Source organism: Adelges cooleyi, unplaced genomic scaffold (genome assembly GCF_023614345.1).
Source record: "Adelges cooleyi isolate 19-005CV unplaced genomic scaffold, UGA_ACOO_1.1 ACOO_flye_CR_arks_rails_tigmint_CR_PRNA_2, whole genome shotgun sequence".
NCBI classification, from domain to species: Eukaryota; Metazoa; Arthropoda; class Insecta; order Hemiptera; family Adelgidae; genus Adelges; species Adelges cooleyi.
The window spans coordinates 3391112-3408530 of record NW_026095860.1 but is presented as its reverse complement, the minus strand read 5'-3'; the positions used below and the strand labels follow the sequence as shown (position 1 = coordinate 3408530).

General features: G+C 30.8%; 1 protein-coding gene across 3 annotated transcripts in view; it reads right to left on the bottom strand.

The window, feature by feature from the left end:
• Positions 1 to 1006: 1006 nt before the first annotated feature.
• The window catches only part of LOC126833295 (uncharacterized), a 56989-nt gene continuing 40576 nt past the window's right edge, over positions 1007 to 17419 (bottom strand). Inside the window, exons 2-3 of one of the 3 annotated variants that reach the window (XM_050564549.1) lie at positions 14459 to 14520; positions 1007 to 1505 (exon numbers count right to left, since the gene is read on the bottom strand). In XM_050564549.1, the coding sequence (XP_050420506.1) occupies positions 1060 to 1497 (438 nt within the window). In that variant the 5' untranslated portion in view covers positions 1498 to 1505; positions 14459 to 14520 and the 3' untranslated portion in view covers positions 1007 to 1059. Of the gene's footprint in view, positions 1506 to 14455; positions 14521 to 17419 lie in introns of those variants that run through there. The other 2 variants (XM_050564548.1, XR_007684930.1) reach the window with 2 other exon arrangements.

Genomic DNA, 17419 nt, shown 5'->3' with positions numbered 1-17419 from the left:
ACAAGAATAAAAAAAAATTCGTTCCATTCCACATGGCGGCTCCACGGCGATGCTGCAGGCCATTAGCGGCACTTTGTGTGTGTGTACATGCGCACTGCGGGATGACAATACGCCCTCAGCGCCGAGCCGGATCCCCAGGCAATAATAATAATAATAATAATAATAGTAGTGAAAATTCTATGTAATCGATGGTCCGGCTTGACAATAACGATTTAGACTACTTGGATTTTGTTTGGACCGGGGGCGGGGGCGAGGAGAGCGGGGAATTTGTGACATCTGCTCATCCTCGGATCACCCGTTCGTTATGAATTATTCAGGTTGTTGTTGAAGAAGAAAAGAATCGAACATCATAATTCGGTCGCTCATTAGTAATATTTTTAGCTTCGATGCGGAGCTATGTTTTATTTTTTTTTTTTAAACTGAACCAGCTGTAATATCGTGAAAAATGGTCGGATCCAGTTGGTGTTTAGGTATAGAGAATATTTAATTTGACGTGCCCTTAAACGGCAAGGTGGGAGGGGGGAAGTTTTTTTACTTTTAAAAACCGTACATTTAGGACTATTAGTTGAACATTTGTCAGAAGATAGAACTCATATTACGTAACCATAACATAGTGGGAAAAGGGTTTATGATACTTTTTTGGGGGTCGTCAACGTTTATCGGTAGTACCTACTTTTCACTGCACACTCCTCTACACGCCTTGGTACCACGTACCATGTTAAAAGTTGAAAACTATTTACATTTTATATTTTCCTTGAATGTTTTGCTGTATTTTGTACAAAAACATATAAAGCACAGTATACCCAATGGCAAAAATAAGACAGGGTTGGAATGGATAAGTCTGCCTGAACTAAGTTCTCATCAAGTGAGTACAATGTTTTTCTTAGCTCCAGATTTACTTACATATTCGTCTGTGTTTATCCGGACAACAAAATAAAACATCTAAATCGACGATTAAAAGAGTTTTTATTAAATAATTAACTAAAAAAAAAAAAAAACCATTAGAGGGGACAAAATGTGGGGAATTTACAGCGTTATCGGATAATGTCGATTAACAAATCAATTAATGTTTTGCAAATCTTGTATGCAGTGCAAGGCCAACGTGATCTGGGCCCGGACGCGAGCGCCTTCGTCGCGCAATTCGTCCGCCCGGGCCTTCAACAATTGGGATCGGTGCCGGACGAAAGCCGTCGCTTCGGTTTCGGTGAACTCCAAGTAATGGCCCAAGCCAACGCACACCAGGTAAGTGTGCGGCTCGACGTTGGCCTGCATGTAAAAATCGCATCCGACGTTCACGCGGGTCTTCAGCGGTTTGCCCGGGCGCTCCGCCGCCAGGCGACTCAGGGTCTTTATGGAGTTCCCCGTCTGCTCCAGCTCCATGATCTCCTGGTTCAACATGTCCACCGCCACGTGGATGCGCTTCAGACTCTCCTTGAGCACGTCGTTGATGAACGTCTCGAACTTGGCCACCCGTTGCTCTAACGTCTCCTCGGCCATGAGGGTACCTGAAAAACAACAAATAGCTTTATTGTAGTTATTCGGATACAATGTTTTTATAATTTTAACATTTCTCCGTTATTTCTACTACAATTGTTTTATTACTGTTTGAATAGTGTTTTTTAATTTCGAAGCCACTATTATTCGAATACAAATATTATGTATTTTCCATAACAATTATTAAACGTTGTAGCTACGATTTATTGTAGCCGTCATTCGTCACTTAATTCATTTTTGCTTAACTCTGCATGCCAAACAACATTCTTATAAATATTATCACTATCGTATTATGTTTTATCAGCTATTCCTTAAATGTTAAGTCAATAACCACTCTTATTATATTTCTTATCAGACATTATCTCTTCTTATCCCATCCCCTTATTTAGTGTTTTTTTTTTTTAGTTTGTGATAGTCATTTAAGAAATCAAATCTTTAAAAAAAAAAATCTATACGCGACAGATGAAATAGTTTTTTTTTGTTGACCAATGATTATGTTTTTTATCAAATTTAACTTATAATATTGTTAGGCGCTTCATGTGCAAATCATAATATCTAGTGTGAATTCACTATTTCTTTTAAAGCGCAACTTCATTTTAACTAATTGATTAATTTTAATAAATTTAAAAATATATTATGATGCAAATGATTAAATAATAATTGGTTGTCATTCATTAATATTGAAACAATATCATGTTGGTTACCTTTCTAGTTAACTAAAGTAATTCATTATTAAATAATTAATTCAACTACACCAACCGACACGAATAAATCATGATTTTTTTATTTAGTTTTTAATCAGTGTTTATAAGTCGATTACGAAATTTATTAATTAACGCCCAATTCTGGACAAAATGTTTAAACTGAAAATCTACACACCGAGTTTTTATTAATGCATTTTAATGGGGTTTCCGTGTAACGTTTTTAAACGCAGCGGCTTTTTCCTATTTACGGACCCCGGGGGCATTATATATTACATTATAAATCATTCAGGCTTACAAATAGTTTGGCCACAAGCACGTCGTGTATTGATAAAATAATAATAATATAACTCGTGGGTATGTCGTCGCACCGCGTTACTTTTTACCCATAAGCAGGTGCACACTGTACTTGTAGGGATACTTGCCAAAAACCACTTTTTCATCACTGTAACTCCTCAGCTGGAGGTCACCATATTGCAGAAGTGTACACAGCACACGAGCGGTTAGACTGCAATAGTCCTAGTAAATATGTACCTCACAAATGAAAGAACAACAAAGCTTTCCCCTACCCTAGTCAAAACTAACAAAGCATGTGAGTTTAACGTCCTATATAGCCAATGAACAAGTTCATAGCTATAGAAAACATTGTAGAAATCATCATATGAAAAAAAAATTTGCATAACAAAATTTTTGTTATGGAACCATTATAGGTTAATTACTATTCGGAAGTTCGGACGCATAATCAAATTCCATTAACCACCGGACTGTCCCGTGAAATAACGGGACGCATTTTCAAGTTAAATCCATAAACAAATAAATGTAAGCCCAATTATTATGTAATTATTGTATTCAAATATGTTTCTCGAATTAAGTAAAAAATTACCCAGTTCACGAAAAATATAATATAATTATTACAAGCTGTACTAATACTGCCATTTTGCACTAAAAGCTTTGTCGAATGAAATAAAATAATAACCTGAAATTGTTGTAATTTTGTACAATCTATTAGGTAACAGTTCTAGAAATGACAGTTACACACTCACATAATTGACAAATATAAATATTTCTAAAGTATGTTGTTGAGTTTTATTATAATATTATTAGACACCTATTTGTTTGACATTTTGAAAATAACTCGTGTGTGTAGTTATATTTAATAGTAACTGCTATTGAAAAATGTGCGTTGTTAATATTGTATTTTTTTCTAAAACAGTATGTAAAAATATTTTTACAATACTAAATCCACATTGTATTACGACAATTATTACAGACTATTTAAATTTGATAATAAAATATTTTATGAACAATTTTTTAAAAATATTGTGACACTTGTACAAGCTCAAAAACATTGCCGTTGTCGAGCAAATAGTTAAACGAATTGTATGTATTTTTATTAAATGTTTGGGGGGGGGGGGTTGAAACCCTGATTAGGATTACCTGTACAATTTTTTATACACTTTTTTTTATTATAAAAACCTAACCTAACCTATCGACTTTTAATTATTATTATTTTAACTCATATCAAAACGGATTTCACCGGGGTCGCCCGCCGCGGTTATTCAATGACCTATTGCGGTAGGTAGACCTTTCACGCACATAAAACGGTATACATACATTAAAAAAGTTATAATAATAACTCATAGTCGACGGAACATGCAAATTAGCTACACGTGCAAACGTGTTACCAAAGCACAATTATCGCATTACTGGCGTATCTTGCAATATTATTTTCTATTATCATTTATCACTATAATAACAAATTAATTGTTGTTGATCTCACAACCAGAAGGACGTTGTGGGATTACGTTCGATTTCCTGTAAATGTATATACTATTTATATATATTATTTTATTATACTTGTTACAGAAGTCAGAAACGCTCTTACACTACACGGTAGATACCGTCAACCAAAAAAGTTGTACCTAATCACTTACTAAAAACCCACCCTGTATAAAAATCAGTAGATATAAGAAAGTGGCGAATTTTGTATGGAGGAAGATGGAGCACATTATTAATGCCACGCTTAACAAAAAAACTCAGTAAAAAATTCTGGAAAAATCAATGATAAAACTAATCAAGTATGGCCATAATATGATTTTAGTAATATGAAATATTCTTTATATTACTTCATATTACAATATTTTGTTCTCACAACAAATTATTATTTGTAAAGATGTAAAATATTTATAAAACGTTCACAAACATTTTTCTTTTATAACCACATAAAAATCTTATACTAACACTAGTTTTAGGTAGAATAAAATATAGATATGTATCTAGTATGTAAGTAGTTAAACAATATTTGTTGGAAAAATAATTTACCCAAAAATATAGAAATGTAATACTGTTTAAAAATATGTTTACATCATAATTTAGCGAGAAATCAAAATATATTGTATCTATACAAATACTTTAACCATATTTCTTAAATACCTTATTCAACATTGTACAACGACTATTTTCCAAATCTTAAATAAATATTATATTTTCAATATTTTCCACCAAAATGTTTAGTCAAAATCATTGGTTTACCCTCCCCCTCTAAGAGTTTGTATATTTAAGAATAGGTAATGCTAATGGTAAACCTTTTTTACCTTTTTTTGTACCCACACACAGAATATATTAACAATAAAACAAGACCTATACCGAACATAATAGCAATAATAAAAATGATGATGCTGCTAAAGATGATAGCAAGTTCTAACAAGGTACACTCGATAATAGAAGTCGGCATGATTAAATTAACTGTCGATAAATACGATAATTGATGATAAAATAACTAGTTTTTTTTTATTGATTCTTTGGTAGTTGCACCGAATAGTTACCATAGTAAGGCATGAGCCATGTGCAATGAATATATGGATGGGGAAAATAATGATGGTCGTTTAGACTGTGGTCGAAGAACAGTCAATATCGCATGTAATTAATCGATTTCGAAAAAAACATGATTAAGATTTTCATTGATAATATAAATCAAATATCCGTCTTGTCCGTCTGTAAGAATTCTCATAATGGTTTTTGAGTTCTATGAATTTTAGGTGTGTAAAAAAAAATGATTATTATTATAATTATCGCTTCTTGGCAAACTGCAAAACGTTCCAAACATAAGTAGCTAAATTATTCAAAATACATATAATTTGTTTATCGAAAACTCTAAATAAAATAATAACAAGTACCGCAAAAATGGTACCGTTTTTAGACTTAACAAACCAGAAAATATTTTAGGAACTAAAAAAAAAAACACAATCATTTAAATAGTAGTTCATAAATAATTTCCGTAAATGAGTTATTTTCAAAATATTAAACAAAAAGCATTCTCATTATATTCCAAAAAAGCCTCAACAAATCTTAAATTTTAGAAAATATTTATACTTTTAAATATTGTGGTGTGTGTTTGTGTAACTGTCACATCATAGTAAACATCCCAAGGCTAATACCTAAATATATAAATTAGCGTTAACTTTTACCTTAGCAAGAATGTTTTTTTAAATTGCTTACAACGTCTGAATATGATTTTTAATGCAATTTTCGGTGTTAAAAAAACTAACTGACATTAAATAGAATAACCTGTCGGAAAAGTGTTTTTTCGGTACTTTTCTGTCGACCAATTTTTTTTTGTACATTTGAATACACTTTACACGGTTATAGTTTGATCACTTTTTTACAACAAAATTACAAGTTATACTTCTATGTTTTTAATACTAGTTCAACTATTACATTATGAATCGACGATATTTGTGATATTTTTAAAGCACAACACACGCCTGTTTCCGGATTTCCAATTACTCGGCCTTATATAATTCTATACAAATACAAATTATTCTCTTTTTTTTATAAAACAATATTTTTTAACGCCTATTTTAATGTTTTTAAGCGCGAACCCCGCTAACATCCGTTTAAGGTTGCAGAACGGGCAGCCAATACGGCGGATTAATTTCAACAATTTTTTTTTTTTGTTATTTGAACAATTTCACCACTTGGGCATTAAACCTACAATGACGCACGCGCAACGTTATGGAAAATCTAAAGTGCAACGGTCGTATAATAATAATATATTATCGTATTACGGTTTGGCGGCAGCTGGACCTGGGCAAAGAGCTTTGCATAAACACAACTTAACCGGATAATATTATCCTATGATAATGCAACGTTATAGAGCATACAATATTAAACGTGATGAAAAACGACGGTCCTGCGAGCGCCGTTTATGTATCTTCTTAATCTACAAAAATAATCTTTGTGTACCCACTTCAGGGTTAAAGCGGTAATATATTAGCGCACACGCTGTTTTCCCTGTGCGGTTGTGTCTATAACTCTGGTGGCAAGTATGAACTATTATAAGAATAATAATAGTACATATACCATCACGGTAAAACCTAATATTATTACTAATTCGTGCCACGGTAATGGTTCGAGTCTGTGATTTATCCATTGCACTAAACTATGGTTCAGCGACGATTTCAGCTAAAACATTTTTATTTATAATTTTTTTTTATTGTCAAGTAATAAAATTTCAAATAAAAACGTGTATTTCTTTTGACTTGAATACTTAAAAAAAACCGACGTCAGAGTTGGGCAGAATTTGGAACATTGCAAAATCATAGTAGGATTCTTAAATAAAATGTATTTTTAACCTATTTTGAAATATTTATATGTTTTGGATTCTCGACAATTTCTGTAATCCGGATTTTGCCCATTTCCGCGGATATATCCACCTCAGCTCGTACTATTGTAAATGATTTAAGGTTACCCGGACTCGCCCAGGTCTCACCGTGTTCCGGTCTGGTATTATTTTCTTTAGCAATTATTTATACAACCCTCTGGGTCTTTTTAGCCGACCCTCGGGCCGAACAAAGGGCGTGAACAGGGAAAAAAACGTGTCCAATTATTATAGTGCTGAGATCTTCGGTGTTTTTCCCCCTAATGTGCGAGCACACAGGTTATGCCCGGCCTTTGCACAATGCGCAATCCCTCTCGAAAAGCATTTGCCACCCAAAAGACACCGTAACGAGAGGAATTAGCGGATTCGACGATAGATAAGCAGCAAACGGAAACGCCAAGAGCGATCCTTCAAAAAAAAACTACCGGATCTTATTCCACGAGGGTCGTAAGGGATTTTGTGAAAATGTACTTTCAACGAAAACGACCGACTGCAGCCGCTGTAGATCGCATCAAAACGATCAATAAGGATAAATCCGAAAGTAAACACCGAGTAAGTAAAGTATACACAGTGCTCCTTATCCAGAATGCAATGCCGGGTGATCAATTTAACGTCCGACAATAATTGTCTACACAAATAAAACATATCAACCCGTCCCATACAAATACATGGTTTCGCCCTAGGCTAAAAAAACCCACACACATACCCACTTGTCTCCGATTGTCTTTCTCTAACAATTTCAAACGGTTTACAGATGGGTCGTTATTTTTCAAAAAGCTACTTGAATCGCACGTATATAGGCTGTCGTTAAAAATCAGCACAGTATAAAACCAGAGCGGTATAATATAGAAATGCACAGTGTTTGAATTATTTTACTCGGATAATTCGGTAATTTTCAATTACAAAGAGATTTATTCAAGGTAAAACAAAATAATTAACAAAAAAGAAATCTAAACGCAGGTCAGCACTAGATTCATCTATAGTTTAATTTTCTGATTGAAACATACAGATCTCAATCATCTCAGCTCTCATGAAAACATGTCGAGTCGCCTCACGACTCTAAGGTATCATTTCAAAACGGTCATAACACTCAGGTGATAACTTACTTATCTAAGTACAAAACTATGTACACTTATGCATTTAAGGTCAAGGGGAACGTGGCGAGCACTAGAAGAAATCAATACCACATATCTACGATTGCTTTTTGACTATAATACTATTATTATGTACTGAGCTGTTTTTATTTGTACTTTACACGACTACTAGGTCGTGTTTTATAAAAGGTTTCACGTGTATAGCCAGTAGGACATTTAAAGCTCGCCTTATGTAAATTAAAAAAAAATGTATGTATTATTACTTACCCGTGAAATCGTTATCTGTATACTAAACATTATAATATGTGCATTACATAAATCTATATAATCGGTATTTTGTACTAGAAATACAATTAATATAAGAACTTAAATGTGTTTTTACATTTTAATCGCCTTGATTACGCTGAAAAAAAAACTATAAGTAATTGATTACACGTCTTCGAGTACGATTACTGAATACAGATTCTAAGAAACGATGATTGTGTTTTGTCTAAAGACATATTTGAAGTTCAACAACACCCTCGTCACATTAACCATGGTTACTCAAATACATAAATTATATAGACAAAACAATAAAGTGGACTTCGTTGAAATATAATATACTATCATTTAATAATTAATTGAATTTACAATATTTATTATTGTAAATTTATTTATTTGTATTTAATAAATAAAAATTTACATAAAAACTCACATACATAATTTGTATTTTAATTTGATCCAAAGATCAAAATAATAGTTTCAAATATAAATTTAGCCAAGCTATTTAAACCAATAAAAAATTATTTACACAAATTTTCAATTTTTACTCTGAATGTTTTGTTAAAACAGCAAGTCTACATACAAATCAAAACATTATTTAATAAGAAGTTCCAACTAAATCAAGATCATATTTTTTTATCTATATCAAAAGCAATAAAACATTATTTTTTTTAGCTTTTTTTTAATTATTAAAATAATTAAATTTTACTTGTAATTGATTATTTGTTTTTGAAATAAAAAATGCCGGATTTGATTTAACAATATTTATTGACCATGAGATATTTCTTGGAAATTCATTTTTATGTAGACCTGTTTTATTTCAACTAAATCAACACGTGCCCACGTTTAACCGAGAGCTTTTAAATAAATAAACGTAAAAAATAGCTTTATCAGCACCTAAAAAAAAATTACATAGTTTGTACAAACATTGAAATAATGAAACTTAATCATAACAACTAACTGTTAATATAATTCAATGACCTAATAGTTGTATAGTTAAAGAGTACTTAATAGAGTCGATCGGCTATATGTAGGCGATTCGTAAAAAAAAAAATGTAAATTAATAACTTACTACATACCAAATGTGATTACTGAATGCGGCCATTGCAACTGGTGTAGTAAATACTAATTATTTAAAACGGTATTATTCACAGTTAAACTAGTCATAACATTTTAAAACACAAACCATTATACATTTTAACTAAAAAATGTTTAATCCAGTCATTCGGATGCCCAAGCCTCAATTTTCAGAATATTTTTAAACAAAATTATTGTATACGCCTCTTATTGTTAGTACACTAATCACAAATAACTTCTACTTCCTCTTTTCATAAACAGTAGTAACCATGTTGATTTCCTGCAAAAATATGATCTAAAAATATTTTCACAATTTTTGCAAATATCCTTAAAATATTTAAAAAAATATATAATTACCACAAAAGAAGTGACTATACATATAGGTATTATAGGCATAAAAAACAAATGCTAGAAATTAGAACTTAATTATTTAAAATATAGTACGACAGATGTACTTATATTTTGTTATATTTTTGTGCTTATGTCTTATTGTATAGAAAATATTGTGATTGACATTAAGTAAACGAAATCTTCTCAATAAGACATTTTTAATTTAATACATTTCTTTTAGGTAACTGGTAATAGTTATTGGCCTAAAATCTCCGAAAATGCAAAAGCATCGTCTGCTGTCTATTTTTTGGCCTGTCTAAGATTGCTTTAATCGAGTAATTTTTTTTAGATTCGGATAAAATTCTGGGAATAAAATCGCATTTAACTCGCTAACTAAACAAAATGATTTTTTTTCCTTAATTAAAAGCATTTTCCAGAATTCGACGTTCATTTTACACATTAAAAAAAAAATAATTAACATTTTTTTTTTTACAAGTAAAACGTGAATTTTTGTCTGGGCCGTCCTTTGTTTTTTTTCCAAAAAATCTATGTTAAATTATAATGCGGTTTTGTGCGAATGCCCGGCTTTGGCGATTCGACGAATTCTCTTCTGGGTCGGTTTTGATGCGCATATTTTGTCCAGTATAATTATAATACTAATAATAATAATATTATTATTTCCAGAGAATCCGGTTACCCTAATTTGTGTACCGAAAATTGATTTATACGGTCTGTTTAAAACCGTAAAATATGTGCACACGGCTAATGCTTTTGCCCTCAAGCGCAGCAATAATAATATTATTCATAAAAAAAAAACCTTATTTAAAAAAACTGTAAAGAACGCGAGGGATGTGCCGCGGTTGAGCCGGAAGGGGAGGTAGGTTTAAATATAGATAAATCGAATTTTTGTATATTTTTTTTTAACCGTAGCTTTACGAAATGATAAATGGAGTATGTATTATTCTTTTTTTTTATAAATCGCATACATGCCGGTATTGCCCGTCCAATATATTTTTATTAATAACACAGCGCACAAATTTTCGACGACGGCTTGTATATTCTCTTGGTTTTTTATTACTATTGTAAATTTGTTTTTTTTTTTAGCAAAAACTAAGTTGCCACCAATTGAATGGCCAATCATTAAAAACGCATGATTGTCAATTGAAACTTTACCAGTGTATTTGATCAATATGCATGCACTTTATTGTCCGTAAGACGCGCTGACAAAGTATTTATGTATAATAACACTTTACAACGTGACTTCAAAACAAATTTGTTAAAAGACATTAATTTTACAATTGCGGTTAGTATGTATATTGTTTATGAATTGCGTCCAAAGTTGTTTATTCCAACAAAAACGTTTCCACACATCAATAATGTAACCCACTACACAAAATGTGTAACATCGGTAATAATAATTATGTCTCACATAGTTGAAAGCAGAATTCATATTATGTTTTCTTGAAAATTCTTAGACTACTATTTGGAGCTAGTCATACCCTAATTGATTTGGTTCATGAATTGTTTTAAGCGGGAACGCTTTGAGTTTTGGTCATCATTAATTTTGTACCTATCAATCAATCCATGTGCCTGCCTACATAGTTCACTCTATAGACTAAAATAATAAGACCTGTACTATATTGGTGTATTGCATAATACATAATAATAATAATGATAAATGAATAACAATAAACAGGCGCGTTCGCACTTTGGTTTAGGTATCGCGTACAATATGTCGTGCGCCAGATAATAGTAATAACGATAAAAAACAAAATTAAAAACCAACTACACTAAAAATAATAATAATAATCTCGTTAGTGTTAATTCAATTTGAGCGCCGACGGCGATAGGAATTTAAAAATAAAAAAACGCTTACGGCAAGGACAAATAGAATACACAAAAGTTCTTTTTTTTGCAAACGTCATGGTATTATATTATTATTTATTATTATTATTGTCATTACTATATGTTGCACGATACCCGCAACGTTCAATTACAACTTAACCATATATACGAGTTACAATGTATGCGTATTCATTGCCATGAATTAAACATATACACAGTGTACTTTATTAAATCATTATAAATGGACGAAGGCGTTGACGTTTGATTTGATCACGAGGATAATATAAGAAAAAAAAATCTATATAGATTAAAATGGTATGGTATACACACACATACATACTTACCGGGCAGGGTCTATTAATGTTACTCTATGCTTTATTATAATTTCTATGTGCCAACAGCTTAAATCATATGTACTTGTTGTTGCCAGAGCTGTGAAGTATTTGAATATTTATTATTGAAAACTTGTATTCAAATATATATTATATATTATAAAATTACTTAATTGGCAATTTCATCTCAAGCAAACGACTAACGGTTAGATACTAAAATTAAATACTGTCTAATCTAGTTATTTTACTGCTACAAATGTATGAGCTTCTTGAATTTAAATAATATTCACTACCCACACAGAAATTATAAAGTGTTAATATTTTCCAAATACTTTTTTTTAAGGTGTTGGTGGAAAATATACCTACACATATTTATTTAACCCTTTGAGTTACACATAATTTGTTTAAAACTAATTTTGGTTGTGGTTTCAACAAGATACCAGTATACCGCAAATAACAATCGAAAAAAAAAAATATTAAAAAGGTAGTTTTAATATTATAATACCACTATGACTCAAAAAGTTAAGTTTTTAAAAATAATTCTAGAAAGATTTTTTTAACCAACACATTTTAGGTATTATTTTTGAAATGTTTCGTTCTTAGTTAAGTATTATAGTTAACACGTTAGAAAAGTAGAGTCTGTTGAATTATGTGTCCAACATCGTCTTGGTAAGGTACATTTTTCGTTTTTACATGTACTTTGGCTTTTCTATCGTACCGTCGTTTCTGTGGTTTATGCATAATATGTTTTCCTTATATATTGTACATAGTCGTTTTCGACATAGTTACTATATAATACCAGAGAGTATAATAATAATAATAATAAGTAATAACATAATGTTATCAGCGTAGAAACGCGTTACACATGGAAAATATTACATTAAACCACGTGTAATTCATCGGATAAACATGTTACATTCTTTATGGCCATAAGGATTACACATAAGATACTCTACTTGGATTCTATTCTTCTTTTTTTATTTTTTTATTATGTAGTATATTTGCTGCTTACAAAGCCAAGATATGAGCAACTGCTATAAATACGCGCTTTAAGAAAGTAACGAAAAAATGCGCATAATAATACTAAAAATTAAATATTAATAATATTATTATTTTTTTTTTTTTACAACGGAATAGTCAAGGGCGGAGAGTTGTGGTCACTCGTTGGAGATTAATTGGTTTTAACGTGGGGTAAAAATATGTATTTCTATATATAAACTGCATTATCTCGACTTATGAGTTTTTCTATTGTTTTTGACAAACAGACGGCGTTAATTTTACATCTACAGTAAATTTCGTCGCTATCAGATGTTTATGAAATTGGCGACAACTTGCATTCTAATTTATTCATATCATATAAGCCAACAACAAATTTAATAACTAACGTTTTTTTTTTCATAACTCAAATTTTACAGTTTGAAATAATTTATGTGTAGACAGCTTATGTTTTTTAATAAATATAAAAGCATTTTCAATATATTATTAATTTACAATAATGTGATGCATTGGGAGGAGCTCTCATGACAGGGGTAGGTCTCACCCTCTAACCGTCGCCACCATACATGAGGTCTCATTAAATGGTGATTGACGTTCTAAGATTACTACAAAACTATATTAACGACATTTTTTACCGCACGGGCCAAGTTCCTAACAGTGCCTAGGTTCAGGTCCTAATTTGGATTGTATAACATGATTATAGCTAATTAGATACAGATTACTCATTTTCATTGTTGTAACTTAAGGAGTCCAAAAAAAAAAAATAATAATAAAAAAATTGTTTTGGGCAGCTGTCCAACGAAATAGCCCCGGCTGTAAAGAATCAAATTATTCGTGTATTGTGCGTACGCTTCATTTGTAATATGCAACTAATCAAAACACTAAAAAAATATAATAATAATAACACCAAGGTAAAAAAAAAAATAACCTACTACCTTTATAGTAGGTACGTTGCATATGCCAGAGGCGGCGAGCGTTGGCGCCATAAATATTCACATACTATATAATTTGCTACAACGCTTCTGATATCTACTTAGAACAACAACCACAAGTTAACAGCGACACTTCAATAAAAAAATTAAAAAAAAAAAAAAGGAATCCAAGTGATTTTAAACACACTATTTTTGTACTAATGCAGAAATAACATAGCACGAGCGCACATTCTTTTGAAAAAGCCAAGCTACCTTTTTTGTTGCCATTTAATAAATTGTACACTAGCAAAACTCGGCACAGTAATGCTTTTCTCTTTATATTTTATACGATACAGAATTCTTTTGGAATTGCAAAAATTTACTAAAGTATACAACCGCGTGTATAGACGTTTCGTAATATACTTTTGAGCTTACTTTTATTTAGCCGACAAAAGCTCATAAGTTGTAACCGTCATAAATAATAATAAAAATGGCATATTTTAATAGGGCACTTAAATACATGTGACAGCGTTTGCATTGTATATTTATTGTACAGAAGTATTGAAAACTTAATACATTCGAGCTCCAAAACAAACAACTATGAAACATTGTTTGAAAATCTTAAGTCAAAAATGATTAATTGAGACGCTCAAAGAAACAAAGAGTACATACTTCTTCTTTGCTCATCCCGCGCAGTATTTTATATAATAAATTAAACAAATACATTTTATTTTATCTACAAATTGTTGTGACTTACAATGTTATCTGTGGGTCACGATTATTCACGTGTAGGAATTTTCAGACTGCTTCAATGCTGCCCTGCAAAGTTAACAAAAAAGTCTTTTTAGAGTATACATCAGGGACAAGATAATTTTATTAATACAGATATGATTATATTATTTTTGTTCAAACCCAAATCGAAAAAAGTATTTACACCTAAATAAGTATAATATGACATAGAACGATATATTATATAAGTATTGAAAATGATTCTCAAAAACAAATTAATTTAAATCCATCAAATAACATAATATGATCAAAAACAATTATTTTAAATAATTATAAACGAGAAATTGAAAATATTAATTCAAACATGATTTGACTGTATCGAATAATGATCGCTTTAAAGTTTCGATGCTAACAACCGGGCTCTCTCTTGAATACTAGGGTTTTTTTTTTACTTACTTAACTATTTTTTTTTTTTTACAATCGGGCACGGGGGCTGGTGTTAGACATGGAGAATATAACCCCCCCCCCCCAATCGGCTATACAGATGTATATATATATATATATTAGGTATATAAATGCATTGATAACAATACAATGACTATAACGAGACACACAATAGATCCTGTATTCTATATATTCTATCGAGAACACTCCGGCACTATTGTACTGTATATATTGTGCGACTGGCGCAGTCATTACGGTATAAGCGACAATGATTGTTTTAAATGTAATTATTGTAGTCATCAGTTATGATGATTAATGATAGCAAACAAAATTTAACCGTACTTACGGTATGCTGCAACGCCACAGTTCCATTGCACGCTCGTATGTTACACGGTTTGTGTGTGTTTTTGTTTCATTAATATATTTTCATTATTACCAGTCGCTTTTAAAAAAAAAAATGTTCGAACACTCCTGGTTTTATTACGGATAGACACGCGATTTTTACGGTTTGTCATCGGTTAAAATTTTTTTAAAAAAACCCTTCGACGAAAGTCAATACCACATTGGCAAATAATTATTACCTCTACACGCCGTGCCGCTTGCGTTTATGCAATTTTGTATTAGTAATATAGTAATAGCAGAAGCTAATAAAACTATGATTGATTGAAAAGCCACAATAGAGGGAATTTAGAATAAAAGTACGCTATAAGTACAAAGAAAAAACAATATATATATATGTATATTTTTTTAATATTCCCTATACTAAAATTATAATATATTTATGTACTTGAGAGTCGAGACGTCCGAAAATAAAATTAAAGTTAACGTTAACGGATTAGTTTCCCAAGTCGGCCAACCTCATTGCTGCAGTTTGGTGGCTATGAAAAAAACATTAGTCAACGGCAGTCATCGTGGGCTGATCAAGATTAAGGAAACATGCGGACAAATTTAGAATTAAATTTGTTTTTTGTTTTTACTTAATATTCCGTGGATTTTATTAAATTTAATTGCTCGTTCATTTTTTTTTTTAGAACATTCAAATAGTTTTAAACGCTATGAAAACCACCCGAAGGCGTTTGTTTTTCGCTCATCAACATTTTTTGGTTATTATCCAATATTTTGAATTTTTCTTTTACAACAATGAATACAATACTAATGAGTAATGCTACTATTCTTTGGCAGAATAAAAACTACGAAGCGGTTTTGTTATCCGAATTCCTACGTTTTATAAATGGGAAAACTTAATAACATAATAATAGCTATTGTTTTGCGAACATTTGTATTTAAATTTGGTTCACTCATATTTTCAGTAATTTATTTTTCAGTCCTTGGCCATTTAATTACGTTAAACAAATATTTTTAAATTACCATTTCAAATTTATGTGAAAACATTTTACTTGTTATATAATAAACCTACTTGTTTAAACTTAACCTAACCGACTGTTTAAAAATAAAGTTTTATAGGGGATATGTTATACGGGTTTTGTTTGGGCGGCGCGTCATCTTCTGAATTGATCGTTTTCTTTCGGTTTCCCGATACAATTATTCATTGGTCGCATTCGCCAAATTAGCCGGTACGCTGTTATATGATTAAAAATAATTAATTACTAGTAGTGCAGCCCACTCTATATTTCGATTTCAAGCCAACACTACAGAAGCGCACCGGAGACCCAGCCGTGTTCTCATATTTTATTACTATATTGGTAACGTTACAGAGACGGTATTAAATTGTATTAAATTGTACAGCTGCTGAACGGATAACGCCGTCAAACCGTCGGAATACATAAATTTAATGTCCAAAATTTACTCTTATTTAAACCTTAGACAACGTTGGAGTCAGAAGCATTGCAATGTTAAAATTATATAAACCGCAATTCGATAGCAAAACGTATTTTGTGTTTATTTCATTCTAGTGAAATATTGGGATAACCGGACGTTTTATTTAATTTCAATTTTTTTTTTAATAAAATAACAAAATGATTGATTTTTGCTAAAAGCTTTTAATTCTAAAAAAAAAAAAATAACGCATTGCATAAATTAAACACGTAAACAATTTTGTTCAGTTTATATACAAAAATGTATAACTGTTTTATATCGGTATTTTATAATTATTTATATTTTATACACATACCTACCGATAATGGTATTCTACTGTTTTTGAAAACTGACAATGCAATGCAGCATCATTTGTACACAATTTAGGATGTAATTGGTGGAGTTTTTGGAGTTGAAACCTCCAAATCAATGCAAAAATGACATTAAACAAAATATTTTACCTATAACTCCCGTATGATAAATATTAAATCAAAAAAATATACGGCAATAACTTAAATCAATTATAATTATGTTCCGTTCAAATGACATCTAAATTATATTTCTTTCAAATGAACATGACGTGTACTTTTTTTAGGTTCTATTTTCTATTTATTTCTAATTAAATTCCATTAATAATGTTCAAAAAAACAAGAACATTTTTTTTTAGGCACTAGATATTTAAAATAAAATAATTAATATTTTCTGATATTAACTGATAATTATAGAGTAT